Here is a 17,091-nt window from a genome sequence, read left to right as displayed (position 1 = left end):
CAACAAGGGCAGACATCGACGGCGAAGTCCAACACCGCCTTCAGTGTGCCAGTGCAGCCTTCGGTCGCCTGAGGAAGAGAGTGTTTGAAGACCAGGACCTCAAACCCAGCACTAAGCTCATGGTCTACAAGGCAGCAGTGATACCTGCCCTGCTGTATGCCTCAGAGACATGGACCATGTACAGCAGGCACCTCAAAGCACTGGAGAGGTACCACCAACGCTGCCTCCGCAAGATCCTGTAAATCCATTGGCAGGATAGGCGCACCAACATCAGTGTTCTTGCTCAGGCCAACATCCCCAGCATCGAAGCTCTGACCACGCTCAATCAGCTCCGATGGACGGGTCACATTGTCTGCATGCCCGATACGAGACTCCCAAAACAAGCGCTCTACTCGGAGCTTCGGCATGGCAAGAGAGCCCCAGGTGGGCAGAGGAAACGCTTCAAGGACACCCTCAAAGCCTCCTTGAAAAAGTGCAACATCCCCACCAACACCTGGGAATCCCTGGCCCAAGACCGCACAAAGTGGAGGAGAAGCATCCGGGAAGGCGCCGAACACCTCGAGTCTCTTCGCCGGGAGCAAGTGGAAGCCAAGTGCAGGCAGCGCAAGGAGCGCATGTCAACCCAAACACCCCACCCACACGCCCCTTCAACCACCATCTGCCCCACCTGTGATAGAGGCTGTAGGTCCCGCATTGGACTAATCAGTCACCTGCAGCGGGGTGTCGCGGCCACAGCCCGGCACCGAGCTGCTGCAGCCCGATAGCAGCCAGGACCATGCCACGGCACACCACGGAGGACCGACCTGGAGGTCGGCCAAAAAATGAAAGTGGCGACATGGGTCGCGGTCGCACCTCCTCTTTAACTACCGCCCCGCGAGCGGAGGTCTGCCCAGCTCGTGACCCGCGAGGCTGGCGCTGACACCGCCCGCAGCAGCCTTGCAGGTCGCAGCTGAATTTCTGCCGCGGGGCGCTAAGGGGCCGTGACGGGGTGCTAAGGGGTCGTGGTGCATGGCGATGATGTCATCCCCGGACGTGCAGCCGCCCGATGCTAGACAGGGAGCGCGGTGCTATCGAGTAGCGCCTCAGCAACACCCCGCCAAATTTTTCAGGAGGTGCTTTTTTCGCCTCTCCCCACCCCCCACCCACCCCCCCCCACCCCCCCGGCGATAAGCCCTTTGCACCTCGTTAGCAACCCCCGGAGGTGCTAACGGCAAGCGCAAAGGAGCCAAATTTCTAGCCAATTAAACGACTTGCGCCATTCCGAATCATAAAGGCAAGTCCAATTCCAAGTCATTGGCGGGCGGGGTGGGGGGCATGGGGCTTGTGTGCGGTTGGAAATCACATCAAGTGTGGATCATACCAATTTTAAGGGCAGGTCTGGTTTTTTAAAAACTATTTCAGAAGCAGTATGCTATGTCTTCATTACTATTTGATCAACAAACAAACTCAAAACATGACAAAATGTTTTTTAAAAATTGACAAAAGCAGTGAATAAACTGAAACATTCTCGCGCAAAAAAGAAGCTCCTCTTTAAATATGTTTACTCTTCCTGGGGAACACTGCAGGTTTACTTCAGGCGAGTGGCTATTGGATTGGATGGCGGGAAGAGTACTTTCCTGAGCTCAGAATTGGCGTATATTCCGCTCTCATCCATCCAGGTGTTCCGGCCTTGGCGACGGAAATCATCTGTTTCCACAAACTGCGAGTGGCACTTTCTGTAATCTGCTACCTCCTCCTCAGGAACCTCAAGCTGCAGATGGGTGAGGGGGTGGGCATGGGGGGGGGGAGGGGGGGAAGAGAGTAAAAGTCAAAGTTGTTAATCCTGTTTTCTACGTTTCAGTTTTTTAAAAAATACACTCGTCCATAATGTAGACTCGAAGTCCAAGGGGCGATGCCACAATGGCGGGCTTGGGAAATTGCTCCTATTGCCAGGAGTGCGTGAGGTCCGTGGAATCAGGTAGGTCTACCTGATAATGCCTCTGGAATGTGTTACCAGCTGGTGTGCTGGGTGCTGACTCTCTGCCTTCAAGAGGGAGCTGGACCGGTTCCTGACTGGGGCAGAGATCGCAGCATATAGAAGGCAAGTGTCTTTATAGAGAACCTTGGTCCATGGCAGGAGGGTCGGTAACCAGAGGACACAGATTTAAGATAATTGGCAAAAAAAAACCAGGGGGAGAGGAGGAGAATTTTTTTTTACTCAGCGAGTTATGATCTGGAATGCACTGTCTGAAAGGGCGGTGGAAGCAGATTCAATAGTAACTTTCTAAGGGGAATTGGAAAAATACTTGAAAAGGAAAAATTTGCAAGGCTATGGGGAAAGAGCAGGGGAGTGGGACTAATTAGACAGCTCTTTCAAAGAGCCGGCACAGGCAGGATGGGCTGAATGGCCTCCTTCTGTGCTGTATCATTCTATCTGATCTCCTGGTCTGGTTTCCATCACTTGAGGGGGTCGGAGAGGAATTTTCCAGAGTAATTTCTACCCTTATTGGTCCTGGGTTTTCTCTTTTTTTTGACTCACCCAGGAGATTACATGGCTGCGGGCGTGGGGGGGGAAGAATGTAGTCATGATGGTCCAGCCATCATGAAGTGTGTGGCAGGTTTGATGGACCAGCTGGTCAATTCCTGCCCGTTAATTTTGTACGTTTGTAAGCCTCAACGTGCTTTTCGATTTCACTGAGGGAAAAAAAAAATTGGAAGCTGGCGAATAGTGTCCAAACCTCATGCCTGTAAAAATATGCCAACTATTATAATAACGTGACAATTCCCCTTACTATTCTACAGCTTGACCAGAATGATACCGGGGCTAAAAGGGTTAAATTATGAGGACAGTTTGCACAGACTAGGCTTGTATTCCCTGGAGTATAGAAGATTAAGGGGTGATCTAATTGAGGTGTTTAAGCTGATTAAAGGATTTGATAGGGTAGAGAGAGAGAAACTATTTCCTCTGGTGGGGGGAGTCCAGAACAAGGGGGCATAACCTTAAAATTAGAGCTGGGCCGTTCAGGGGTGATGTCAGGAAGCACTTCTTCACACAAAGGCTAGTGGAAATCTGGAACTCTCTCACCCAAAAAGCTGTTGAGGCTGAGGGTCAATTGAAAATGTCAAAACCGAGATTGATAAGATTTTGTTAGGCAAAGGGTATTAAGGAATATGGAGCCAAGGTGGGAAAATGGAGTTAAGGTGCAGATCAGCCATGATCTGATTGAATGGTGGAACAGGCTCGATGGGTTGAATGGCCTCCTCCTGTTCCAATGTTCCTTAGCTAACTCTGGTTGGAGGCATTGCAGGAGGTTCGATCACGTGACGTTCTGATCACATGACATCTGCAAAATGACACTGCATTTACCTCATGGGTTGAGTATTTTTGCTGATGGTTTTGCGCCAGCAGCTGTTGTATGAGAAGTCCTGAGAACCAGGAGGCCAAGAAGAGAAACCGAGGGCGGGACAACAGGGAAATTGAAGGTGGGGGAGGGGTTTGCAGGGCAGAAACAAGATGTGGGAGGAACTTTGATTCCGCCAGTAACTATTAATAACTCAATGAAATTGCACCGATAACTCTACTGGTGCAAGTGTGCATGGTAGCATGGACCATTTTTGACCACAATCAGGAAATTAGCTCAACCATTAGTGGCACAACATACTGGCTGGATGTGGGTTTACACTATGATTCCCTACACAGCGAGTCCCTGATCTTGGCAATGCCATTAAGAGGCATGAGAGCGAGAGAGAGAGAGGGAAAAGAAAGAAAGAGGGAAAAGAAAGAACGAAAGAAATATATAGATAGATAGATTTACATTTATACAGTGCCTTTCATGATCTCAGGGCGCCCTAAAGCGCTTTACAGACAATTAAGTACTTTTGAAGTGTAGTCACTGCTGTAATATAGGAAATGCAGCAACCAATTTATGCACAGCAAGATTCCACAACCAGCAATGTGATAATGATAATAATAATGACCAGGTAATCTGTTTTGGTGATGTTGGTTGATGGATAAATATTGGCCAGGACACCGGGGATAGCTCCCCTTCTCTTCTTCGAAATAGGTGGACATAAAGGATCCCATGGCACTGAGAGGGCAGACAGGGGCCTCGGCTTAATGTCTCATCTGAAAGACGGCACCTCCGACAGTGCAGCGCTCCCTCAGTACTGCAGTGGGAGTGCCAGCTGGGATTTTGTGGTCAGGTCTCTGGAGTGGGACTTGAACCCACAAACCTTCTGATTCAGAGGCGCGAGGGCTACAAACTGAGCCACAGCTGACAATTCAAGCTTGCCACCCTCCAAGCTCCTCATTGTGCAATCATAATTGTAATGTTTCATTGATTGCACTGTGAAAGTTGATAATATAAGTCAATGCCTTCCAGGAGGCTGTACATTTACATGAAGCACAAAAATTACAACAAAACTGGGAGGAGCTGTCAATTTCAATTTTATGTAGATGAAAGAATAGGCCTGTCTACCCAAAGCTACACTCAAACAGTAAGATTAACCATATCCATACCAATATAAATCAGAAAAATATATACTGTACAGTAGTTTCTTTTTTTGGCTTCTAAGCATACAAAGTTCCATTTGGCAGCACTGTAATGGAAAATATTACAGAGCGGCCTATCACTTGTGTCATAGTGGTGGGCCAGTTTCTGCTAGCTATTAAGCACGGTAGTCCTAATGGATGCCAAGATAAACCATCAGTGTGACAAATGGAAACAAAAGTCCTACATTTAGCAACCCATTGCATGGAAATTTGCTTGAAGCTATTACTTAGAGCATAAAGTTAGAAGAAGTAGTTTCAAACTTACAGCCCTCGGAGTATAATGGTAAGGAGGAGTATAATCATAAGTATAAGTTGTTTCTAGATACCTGAATGAGATAAAGATAGAACGTAACTAGCATATTTATAGGAAAGCTATACGATAATTAGCATCTTCAAAAAAAGTTCTGAAATTTTGTAATGTCATGTAGATATCCATATTTGTAGAAGTATGTAATTTTCCACATCGCATTTCAGTTGATCTTTGTGAATCTACCACAATCAAATCTGAGGACATGTATGTGTGTAAGAATTCGCAATAATTTACAGTTCTGAAGATTCATTTTTTTGATTAAAGAATCCCTGGGCGATGTGCTTTTAAATTTCCAGGGATAAAAATGGCTGTCACCACATGGCCGAAGACAAAGGACAATGCTTTGTTTACAAAGCAATTGAATGCTATTAGCATTTGTTTGTATATCGAGTGGATACATCTAAACTGCAGAAGAGACTTTTGCACCTTGAATGGGAAACGTTTAAGATTTGAATGGGTTTTCAATCACCCAGTACTGGACAATGGAGCAGTTGTATCTCCCTTTTGTTTCAGCCCAGGAAGCTCCGGAAGATACATTAACCCAGTCCAACCACTCTGAGTTAGCCAATCACAGCTTTCTCTTGTGTATTGGACCCTTTTGGGTGGGGAATTTTGCACACAGCCCTTGCAAGGCAGAACGGCAGGACCTCACCAGGTATAAAAATAGCGGCTGAGAAGCTAGCTCGCTCTCTTACTTCGCTGGACCAAAGGTGAGCAGGGTGTTCTGACTCCTCAGAAAAGCAACCTAGTTAAGGAGTTTGGGGGATGGTGATTTAAGGGAATTGCTAAGATTGTTTAAATAACATTGTAGCCATTGTATCCCTTGTTTTCGCCGTCTGCAACCCCCTGTTATATAGTATTACTGTGTTCGTGTGGTATAGTTTATTCTTTTGATTGTAGTTTATTTAGGTAATAAAACTTGATTTTTTCTCTCATCCAAACTACGTGTCTGTTTTAATATCAATAATTATAAGCCCTGCAGTCAGAACTGGAAGGTGGGGTAGCGATTCGTAACCGCTGTTTTAAAATTGGTTTTATTTGTAAATTGGTCTGAGTGCAGGCAAAGGCTGTAAGACCAGGAAAATTACTTTTAAACCAGTTTAAAGAAGCCCCCAAACCCTTACATGTGTGATTTGTCTTTCAGTTTACCAACGGAGTAAAAAAGGAACGTGGAAATGAAAATGGATTCAGCATCTATTTTCTACTGATGGAATGTCACCACTGTTGCAGCTACTGTAATAAAATATCCCAACTATCTGAGAAAGATGATAAAGTTATGTTGCATGGCTTGGGTGCTCCAATGCACATCTCCAAACCAATTAATCCCCACGTGGTACATTCCTAATCTCTGCTGTGCACTCAATGGGAGGAGTCAGAAGAGGTCATTCCTGCAGAGAGCGAGGTAGAAATGGGACAGAGGAACAGGAGTAGGCCATTCAGCCCCTCGAGCCTGTTCCACCATTTAATTAGATTGTGGCTGATCTGTATCTTAACTCCATTTACCTGCCTTGGTTCCATATCCCTTAATACCCTTGCCTAACAAAAATCTACCAATCTCAGTTTTGAAATTTTCAATTGACCGGACTCCCAGCTTTTGGGGGGAGAGAGTTCCAGATCTCCACTCACCTTCGTGTGAAGAAGTGCTTCCTGACATCACCCCTGAAAGGCCTAGCTCTAATTTTAAGGTTATGTCCCCTTGTTCTGGACTCCCCCCACCAGAGGACATCTTTTCTCTCTATCTAACTACCAAATGATTGGGCAAATCACTCAGTGGACCTCCTAATTGCCGAGGAATGAGATCAAGTCAACTACCCGAGTTCTTGAAACAAAAAATACTGCGGATGCTGGGAATCTGAAATAAAAACAGAAAATGCTGGAAACTCTCAGCAGGTCAGGCCACATCTGTGGAGAGAGAAAGGGTTAACTTTTCAGGTCGATGATCTTCCAACCTCTCTCTCTCCACAGATGCTGCCTGACCTGCTGAGTTCTTCCAGCATTTTCTGTTTTATGCTTGAGTTTTTGGTTGGAGGAAGTCATGCGAGATGTGAGAGTAAGTAAAATGATATAAAAGATCATGTTAAGAGATGCAGTACAGGCTCTTTGAACCATGTCTTCCAGTAAAGTACAGTACTTGTACAGTTTATTGAATAAAGTTAATATGGTAACTTAACGTCGAAGGAGCACCTCACCAAGAGAACATGTTTTTGTAATGACCCCTTAATGTATATAACCAATAGTCATCTTAATGTAGTAATCTTTTAGTTAAGACCAAATGTTCAGATAATGAGTGCATTCTAAAGCAACACTTTCCTTTCCTGTCGGTGGGCTCCTCTCCATTATAAGACCTCTGCTGTGCCATCATTACATTTATCATACGAGACAGAAAATTGACCGACATAATAAAACCAATAAAATAAAAACTCTACAAACCAAAACAGTATTCATTACAAACAACAAGGCCTTGGAAAGGGTGCAGAGGAGATCCATAAGAACATAAGAAATAGGAGCAGGAGCAGGTCCTTCGAGCCTGCTCCAACATTCAATAAGATCATGGCTGATCTTCTACCTCACCTCCACTTTCCTGCCCTATCCCCATATCCCTTGATTACATTAGTATCCAAAAATCTATTGATCTCAGCCTTGAAGATGCCCAACGACTGAGCATCCACAGCTCTCTGGGGTAGTGAATTCCAAACATTCACAACCCTTTGAATGAAGAAATTTCTCCTCATCTCAGTCCTAAATCTCCGACCCCTTATTCTGAGACTGTGACCCCGTGTTCTAGACTCTCCAGCCAGGGGAAACAGCCTCCCAGCATCTACCCTGTCAAGTCCATTAAGAATTTTATATGTTTCAATGAGATCACCGTTCATTCTTCTAAACTCTAGAGAATATAGAGGCCTAGTCTACTCAATCTCTCCTCATAGGACAATCCCCTCATCCCAGGAATCAGTCTAGTAAACCTACGTTACACTCCCTCTAAGGCAAGTATATCATTCCTTTTTATTTTTTAATTTGTTTATGGGATCGCTGGCAAGGGCAGCATTTATTGGCCATCCCTAATTGCCCTTGAGAAGGTGGTGGTGAGCCGCCTTCTTGAACTGCTGCAGTCCGTGTGGTGAAGGTACTCCCACAGTGCTGTTAGGTAGGGAGTTCCAGGATTTTGACCCAGCGACAATGTATTTCCAAGTCAGGATGGTGTGTGACTTGGAGTGTAACTTGGAGGTGGTGGTGTTTCCATGCGCCTGCTGCCCTTGTCCTTCTAGGTGGAAGAGGTCGCAGGTTGGGGAGGTGCGGCCGAAGAAGCCTTGGCGAGTTGCTGCAGTGCATCTTGTAGATGGTACACACTGCAGCCATGGTACGCCAGTGGTGGAGGGAATGAATGTTTAAGGTGGTGGATGGAGTGCCAATCAAGCGGACTGCTTTGTCCTGGATAGTGTCAAGCTTCTTGAGTGTTGTTGGAGCTGCACTCATCCAGGCAAGTGGAGAGTATTCCATCACACTCCTTACTTGTGCCTTGCAGATGGTGGGAAGGCTTTGGGGAGTCAGGAGGTGAGACACTCCTAGCCTCTGAGCTGCTCTTGTTGCCACGGCTGGTTCGGTTAAGTTACTAGTCAATGGTGACCCTCAGGATGTTGATGGTGGGGGATTCGGCGATGGTAATGCTGTTGAATGTCATGGGGCGGTGGTTAGACTCTCGCTTGTTGGAGATAGTCATTGCCTGGCACTTCTGTGGCACGAATGTTACCTGCCACTTATCAGCCCAAGCCTGAACGTCGTCCAGGTCTTGTTGCATGTGGGCATAGACTGCTTCATTATCTGAGGAGTTGTGAATGGCGCTGAACACTGTGCAGTCATCAGCTAACATCCCCATTTCTGACCTTATGTTGGAGGGAAGGTCATTGATGAAGCAGCTGAGGATGGTTGGGCCTAGGGCACTGCCCCGAGGAACTCCTGCAGCGATGTGCTGGGGCTGTGATGATTGACCTTCAACCACCAGAACCATCTTCCTTTGTGCTAGGTACGACTTCTGCCACCAATCCTTACGTAAGGAGACCAAACTGTACACACTACTTCAGGTGTGGTCTCACCAAGGCCCTATGTAATTTACTAGAATGGTACCAGGGATGAGGTACTTCAGTTATGAAATGGTGGGGACAATTTGGAGAGGCTGGGGTTGTTCTCCTTAGAGCAGAGAAGGTTAAAGGGAGATTTGATAAGGTGTTCAAAATTATGACGGGTTTTGATAGAGTAACGAAGGAGAAACTGTCTCCAGTGGCAGGAGGGTTGGTAACGAGAGGGCACAGATTTAAGGTAATTGGCAAAAGAACCAGAGGGGAGATGAGGAGAATTTCTTTTATGCAGCAAGTTATGATGATCTGGAATGCACTGCCTGAAAAGGTGGTGGAAGCAGATTCAAAAGTAACTTTCAAAAGGGAATTGGATAAATACTTGAAGAGGAAAACATTTGCAGAACTATGGGGAAAGAGTAGTGGGAATAATTGGATAGTTCTTTCAAAGATGGTCTGAATGGTCTCCTTCTTTGCTGTATCATTCTATGATTCTATGAAGAACATCTGATAGTGTGGCCCAGGATGTCAAATGATGGTCTTGCCTCTAATTCAGCCACAATGCACAGAAATCACTAGGCTGGCTGATTATGAAATGAACTTGAAATGTACAGCAGTGGCCTGATTTAAAGAGACTGTGCTTTTGTCAGATGAGGCTCACAGACACCAGCTCACACTCAGAAAATGGACTATTAGATAAGTCAGTTCAACCCTTTTTTCAACATCAATGTGTTCGAGAAGTATAACCACAGACAGCTGTTCCTTATTTTAATTTACATGAGTAATGGCTTAGATTAATTTTACCACAGAAACAGGAACATTTGTAATTTTACTGAAACTTGTCTTATTTTTCTTCCCTCCAGCCTTCTCATCGCCTATTCCAGGAATTGTAATTTGAATATATTACAATTCCATGAGTGCTGGTAGCTTTCTGTTAACCTTGCGCACATTGACATTCATGCAAACCCAGTCAGGGAATGTTGACATGGTATTCAATGCCATTTGGCGAGCCATATTGTCCATGTGTTCACTCAACATCAGGCGCATGGGAACACCACAACCTCCAAGTCACACACCATCCTAATATATCTCCATTCCTTTATCATCGCTGGGGCAAAATCCTGGAACTCCCTCCCTAACAGCACTGTGGGAGTACCTTCACCACACGGACTGCAATGGTTCAAGAAGGCGGCTCACCACCACCTTCTCCAGGGCAATTAGGAATGGACAATAAATGCTGGCCTTGCCAGTGACACCCACATTCCATGAATGAATAAAAAAAAACATTTTAGGAGGGAGTCACGGGACAATGGTCAAAAGTAGGAACACTGGCTAATTTTCCCATTCCTAAGTCAGGATATTGAAGCCAATTATAGAACCACCGCACCTCCACCTGCACCCTGCCCCCCACCCCACTGACCCCCATCACTGCATTCCTTGAACTGAAATTTATCTTTCACAGAGGATTAAACCTCCAAATATCATAGGAACAGGAAGAGGCCGTTCAGCCTCTCGAGTCTGTTCCGCCATTCAATTAGAGCATGGTCGATGCTCCACATGAGCCTACTCCCACCCTGCATCACCTCACCCTATCAACATATCCTTCTATTCCTTTCTCCCTCATGTACTTATCGAGCTTCCCCTTAAAAGCATCTTGGCTATTCGCCTCAACTACTACTTGTGGTAGCGAGTTCCACATTCTCACCACTCTCTGGGTAAAGAAGTTACTCCCAAATTCCTCATTGGATTTATTAGTGACTATCTTATATTTATAACCACTAGTTTTGGACTCACCCACAAGCGGAAACATCCTATCTACATCTACCCTAGCGAAACCCGCCATAATTTGAAAGACCTCTATTAGGTCACCCCTCAGCCTGCTCTTTTCTAGATTTAACTCAGAGTGGAACTTACATTTCCAGTCTCCTTGTCCTCAGTGAGGTACCTCACCAGCATATATTGAAACATCATGGGAGTGTTTTTCACACACACACTGACAGTGGGCAAGGAATTGGGAAGTTTACCCTTTATGTTAGTTATCAGCAGTCACCCTCTTTGCCAATTGGCTTGCGCAAGTGCTTTTTATTGATGAAGTGAAATACAGGTACAGTACTCACATTTTTGAGTGGTCTGAAAGATGCCTTGGTAAAGCTGCACTGTGGTTTGTTTCAGGGCAACCAGACGTTCTAGAAGTTGAAAAGGAAACTCGTACAGTTTAACCAAAAATATCATGCTATGCATTACGCACACCATCACCAGCAACAACCACCGTTGGTCAAATATTCACAGCCACTTCAGAGCCACCATGCTGCAAGGCGCACTCACTGAGTCCCATGTCACTTGAGGATGCTCTGGTAATTAAATGGTGGCATTTTAACCATGCTGCTTAGCATTGGTGGGATTGCTCTGAAATCTGCAGGATATTGTTCTGAACCAATTCTGTTATAAAGTGGATGTCAGAACTCAATTACATTACAATTATTCAATTTTCACCTTCAAATCCCACCATGGCCTCGCCCCTCCCTCCTCCAGCCCTACAACCCTTCGAGATCTCTTCGCTCCTCCAATTCTGGGCTCTTGCGCATCCCCGATTTCCTTTGCCCCATCATTGGCAGCCGTGCCTTCAGCGGCCTAGGCCCCAAGCACTGGAATTCCCTCCATAAACCTCTCCACCTCTCTATCTCTCTCTCCTCCTTTAAACCTACCTCTTTGACCAAGCTTTTGATTGCCTGTCCTAATATCTCCTTATGTGGCTCGGTGTCAAATTTTGTTTGATAATCGCTGCTGTGAAGCATCTTGGGATGTTTTACTACGTTAAAGGCGCTATATAAATGCAAGTTGTTTTTGTACATAGAAGTATCTCCACATTCATACAATTACTCAGTCTTATAAAATATTTATAGCCATCAACAGATTTTTTTTTTGGGGGTTGCGGGTGAGTTGGAAGTGAGTCTTCCAAATAGGATGCTTAGGGTGGACTTTTTAACGTGTTTTTTTATTAAAAACTCTTCCGGCATTTGCTGCCAAATTATCCACCGCAATGACACAAACATTTCCACCAGCAGTTTTATGCTGGCAGAAAAATCAAAGCACTCAATCAAATAACCACAGCAATAATCACAGCAAAAGTATCACAACCAGCTGAAAAGGGGATCCTGAACGCAATTTCAGCCTGTAAATCCAGGAAATGTTGCTCGTCCCTCCAAATTACAGTGGAGTCATTCCCAGGAGCAGTTTCCGCCAGCTTGCAATGGTTTTATCAGCGCAATCCGTCCAAAATTGGCCAAAACAGCATAAAATAATGAGAAATTTTAAGTGCAAATCACGTCCAGTGTAAATTGAGTTTTCTGCGATCTTTTGCGTTGGTTTAAAAAACATCCGCGAAGCCGGCCCCACCCACAAAACTGGCCACGCCCCCAGATCGAATGAATGAGGTTGGCGGGTTTCTGCTAATTGCGCCCATTCGAGGAGGCTCTTCAAATGGAGCTGGTTGTTTTTGACGCACAGGCACTAGTAGGCACGTTTTGAAAGCTTTTAAATATTAAAAATTATTTAATTTACTAAGAAAGTGACTAGAGTACACCAATGAAACTAATAAATGGTTCGGTATAGTTTTTTTTAAGTCACTTTCAGCGGTTTTAAACCGGGTTACTCCCAGTTGGTGGACTGGACACTCTGATTAAAAATTCTTATATTCTCTGATAAACCCATTTTCAGCTGTATTAATCAAACTGCACCAGGTTCTTAAATACATCAAGGAATACTTTTTAATGGAAGGGGGAAAAAAATAAGCGCTTACATTCGATTACACTGCCCGATTGCGCTGGTTCAGGGAAGATTTTACGTGTGTGATTTTGAAAAGGAGTTTGAGCAGAAACTTAAACCATAACTTTACTTCGGAAAAACAGCACAATTTGCACCCAAAGCAGAAACGCTGCCCCATGTTCAGGAGCGGGACTGAAGGGTATTAAAGGTTACGGAACGAAGGAGGGTAGATGGGGATAAGATACAGAGCAGCCATGATCTCATTGAATGGCACAACAGGCTCGAGGGACTGAATGGCCTCCTCCTGTTCCGATGTATTGCCCAGTATCTAATTATACGATATCCACAACCCAGAGGTATAACAATATAACTACCTGAGCCAAATATTGGGCCAGAATTTGCTGCCAAAATCATGATGAGTTCAATGGTGCTCGCCATTATTAATGTGTAAATAACCCAGCAACTTGTGGTGAGGGAGAACTATCCAGTGAGTTGCGAATCACCACGAGTTGCTGGCCGATTTTCACTGCTCTGCCTTTAGCCTCGCCCTCAACCTCCCCATGAGTTTCATGAAATTCCTGCATTTACGCATTAATTACCCATTAAACTCGCTGCAGAAAGTTAGGGCTGGTACTTAACAGGGTAAGGACCCTTTTCATAAAAAGCGCCTTGGGACGTTTTACTACATTAAAGGCATTACATAAATGCAAGTTATTGTTGTTGGATAGGTGATCACACTGCCATGCAATGCAGCTACAGCAGGAACAGCACTGGGTGCATTTGTTGCTAAGAGAGTTACAGATAACTTTTGATTTACAGGGTGACAAACGTTACAAAGGAGCGATTTTACCTTGTGGATCATTTTTAAATGTGCCGGAGGTGAGATGTCTCAGCTACGCTCAACTTTTAAGTTGGAATACAGAAGGTTCTACTAATGGAAGGGAAAGGGCTTTCAAGTGCACCCCTGTGGCCTCTGACTGGAGGCAGAGAGCACTGCACTAAAACGGTTTCACTTTTGCAAGTTTAGCTTTACCAATGAGAGATACGATTAAGATTTAAAAACCCTCCAATACAATCACTTCAGGCCTTGTGTGACAGGCATCAAAATCTCTTACCACAGCACCACCTACAGACATAACTGGTACTACAGGTAGTGTCACAGAGGTTGTGCAATCATAACAATGAACTGCATTTATATAGTGCCTTTAACGTAGTAAAAATGTCCCAAGGTGCTTCACAGGAGCGTTATCAAACAAAATTTGACACTGAGCCACATAAGGAGACATTAGGACAGGTGGCCAAAAGCAGTCAAAGAGGTAGGTTTTTTTTAATTTGCTTATGGGATCTGGGCATCGCTGGCAAGGCCAGCATTTATTGCCCATCCCTAATTGCCGATCCCTAATTGCCGTCGAGAAGGTGGTGGTGAGCCACCTTCTTGAACCGCTATAAGGAGCCTCTTAAAAGGAGGAGAGGTTTAGGGAGAGAATTCCAGAGCTCACGGCGTAGGTGGCTGAAGGCACTGTTGCCAATGGTGGAGCGATGAAAAATTGGTGGATGCACAAGAGGCCAGAGTTGGAGGGGCGCAGAGAACTCGGAAGGTTGTAGGGCTGCAGGAGGTTACAGAGATAAGGAGGGGCGAGGCCATGGAAAGATTTGAACAGAAGGATAAGAATTTTAAATGAGGTGTTGCTGGACCGGGAGCCAATGCAGGTCAGCAAGGGCAGGGGTAATGGGTGAGCGGGACTTGGTGCGAGTTATGATACAGGCAGCAGAGTTAAGAGATTATAAAAGTTTTAGCTGAAATGCACACCCCACGTACCGAGCTTAATCTTCTATATATATAAATCGGTCGATCTGTCTGTCTGTCCTTCTGTCTGTCCTTCTGTCTGTCTGGCATTCTGTCTGTCTGTCTGCACGTGTGCTTGTCCGGCTATGCGCTCGAAAGTTACAGGGCGTACCTACGTGTGCGTTACATCGAAAGAAAGTTTACCTTTCCAAAACGGTTTTAAGCGTATTTACGTTTCGGCCGGGCTAAAATCGCGCCCGCGGTATCCGAAAAACCTTTACGTTCCGCTCATTAGCATCTCATTATCCGCTCATTAGCGACAGAGTGACCTCGAGCTCGACCAATCGTACGCCGGGTTGCTGGCGTGTGCTGCCGGGCCAATCGGTGCGTGTGTGGGCGGGCCTTATCGTTCTGAACCGAGGTGAGTCGCCGCCATCTTGCTTCCATTCTTTTTCCTGCTTTCTGTGTCTTTCTTTTCAAATATACATTTCCAGCAAAAAAAAAGTTGCTTTTAAAACACAAATTGTTTTTTAAAAAAGTTAATTAATTTGTAAATCTTTTGTCTAACCTCTATAATTCTCCTACCTTTCACCGTTTTTCCAGGCCCGGGGACTAGGCTTCTCCAACTGCCAGCAGTGCAACTCTAGACCCAGGCTCCCGGCCTAGACAGAGACAAACACTGGCAGAGGGCAGAGAGGGTGTGCTGCCTCAGCTCCATTCCCGGGGTCAGTAGGTGGGGAGGCTTCATAAGCAACTGGGGTAGGTTGCAAGCCCCAAATAATAATCTGAAGATCCTGTGTTTGCAGCTGAGGAAATTTCTTCTGCAGACAGCCCCCGGTTAACGGCAGCCATGTTTGTCAAGGAAGGCAAACAGTTTCAGTGCGACGCCATTTTGATTCAGTGTGTAACAGAGTGCATGTGCGGCCATCTTAGTACAGGAACATAGAGTGGGTGGGGCTTCTGTGCTCCAAATCTGTGTCTGTGACAGACAATCGACTGTGTAGCTGTGCAAGGTCTGTCGCTATAGCAACAGCTTTAGCTAGAGGGCTTCAGGGCCACACCTGAGTGTTTAGAAGCTGTTGCTAAGCAACAGTGTTTGTTGTTAAATACAGAGATAAGAATCTCCGTATCTCTCAACATTAACTCTGAAGAGCGGGTGCCGGATAGCACAAAGCTTCCTGTACTTTAAGTTTATCTCCCCCCTCCCTTTCCACCCCCCCGTCACACCCTCTTCCCCCCCCAACCCCCCCTCCCCTCCCCACACCCCCTTCCCCCCACAGCCCCCACCCACCTCCCACACCCACTTCCCCACAGCCCCCCCACCCTCCCCACCCCCCTCCCCCCCACCCCCCCTTCCACCCCCCTTCCCCACCCCCCCTTCCCCCTCCCGTTCACCCCCTTCCACCCCTCCTCCCCCTCCCCACCCCCTTCCCCTTCCCCCCAACCCCCCTTCCCCTCCCCACACCCCCTTCCCCCCCACCACCCTCCCCCCCACACCCCCTTCCCCCCTCCCACACCCACTTCCCCCCAGCCCCCACCCCCCTCCTCCACACCCCCCTCCCCCCCACACCCACTTCCCCCCAGCCTCCACCTCCCTCCCACACCCTCTTCCCCCCCACACCCCCCCTTCCACCCCCCTTCCCCACCCCCCTTCCCCCTCCCGTTCACCCCCTTCCACCCCTCCCCACCCCCTTCCCCTCCCTCCCCCCTTCCCCTCCCTCCCCCACCCCCTTCCCCTCCCCCCTTTCCCTCCCCCCCACACGCCCCTCTTCCCCTCCCCCCTTCCCCTCCCCCCCACACCCCCTTCACCTCCCCCACCCCCTTCCCCTCCCCCCCACACCTTCCTTCCCCTCCCCACCCCCTTCCCCTCCCCCCCACACCCACCCTTCCCCTCCCCCACCCCCTTCCCCTCCCCCCCACACCCACCCTTCCCCTCCCCCACCCCCTTCCCCTCCCCCCCACACCCCCCCTTCCCCTCCCCACACCCCCTTCCCCCCCCACCCCACACCCCCACACCCCCCCTTCCCCTCCCCACACCCCCTTCCCCCCCACCACCCCCCACACCCCCTTCCCCCCCCACACCCCCTTCCCCCCCCACAGCCCCCACACGCCCTTCCCCCCACAGCCCCCACCCCCCTCCCACACCCACTTCCCCCTCCCACCCCCCACCCCCTCCCCCCCACACCTCCCACCCCCCCACAGCCCCCTCCCCCCCACACACCCCTTCCACCCCCCTTCCCCACCCCCCCTTCCCCCTCCCGTTCACCCCCTTCCACCCCTCCTCCCCCTCCCCCTTCCCCTCCCTCCCCCACCCCCTTCCCCTCCCCCCCACAACCCCATCTTCCCCCCTCCCCTCCCCTCCCTCCCCCTCCCCTCCCCCCTCCTCCTCCCTCCCCCTCCCCTTGCCCCCGCCCTCCCCCCTTCCTTCCTCCCCCCTCCCTTCCCTCCCCCCTTCCTTTCCCCACCCGCCCTCCCTTCCCCCCCCTGCCCTCCCTCCCCCCCCACCCTCCCTCCCCCCCTGCAGTCGCTCTCTCTCTCTCTCTTCCAACAACAACATGCCCTCGAAAAAGCCTCGGCACCGCCGGGCACTTCAGCTAGTATGTAATAAACTGATGTGCCAACGCATAAA

The 17,091-nt window shown here is 47.8% G+C and overlaps 1 protein-coding gene across 1 annotated transcript in view; it reads right to left on the bottom strand.

The window, feature by feature from the left end:
* Positions 1 to 1,454: 1,454 nt before the first annotated feature.
* LOC147124733 (cilia- and flagella-associated protein 95-like) overlaps positions 1,455 to 17,091 on the bottom strand; it is a 50,539-nt gene continuing 34,902 nt past the window's right edge. Inside the window, exons 4-6 of the mRNA XM_085992335.1 lie at positions 11,029 to 11,097; positions 4,797 to 4,857; positions 1,455 to 1,750 (exon numbers count right to left, since the gene is read on the bottom strand). Of these exons, the coding sequence (XP_085848461.1) occupies positions 1,568 to 1,750; positions 4,797 to 4,857; positions 11,029 to 11,097 (313 nt within the window). The 3' untranslated portion in view covers positions 1,455 to 1,567. The remainder of the gene's footprint in view (positions 1,751 to 4,796; positions 4,858 to 11,028; positions 11,098 to 17,091) is intronic.

Source organism: Somniosus microcephalus, chromosome 1 (genome assembly GCF_052327205.1).
Source record: "Somniosus microcephalus isolate GS21.2 chromosome 1, FLI_Smic_1.0, whole genome shotgun sequence".
Classification (NCBI taxonomy): domain Eukaryota; kingdom Metazoa; phylum Chordata; class Chondrichthyes; order Squaliformes; family Somniosidae; genus Somniosus; species Somniosus microcephalus.
The sequence above is the reverse complement of the archived record's forward strand: the minus strand, read 5'-3'. Positions and strand labels throughout refer to the sequence as shown.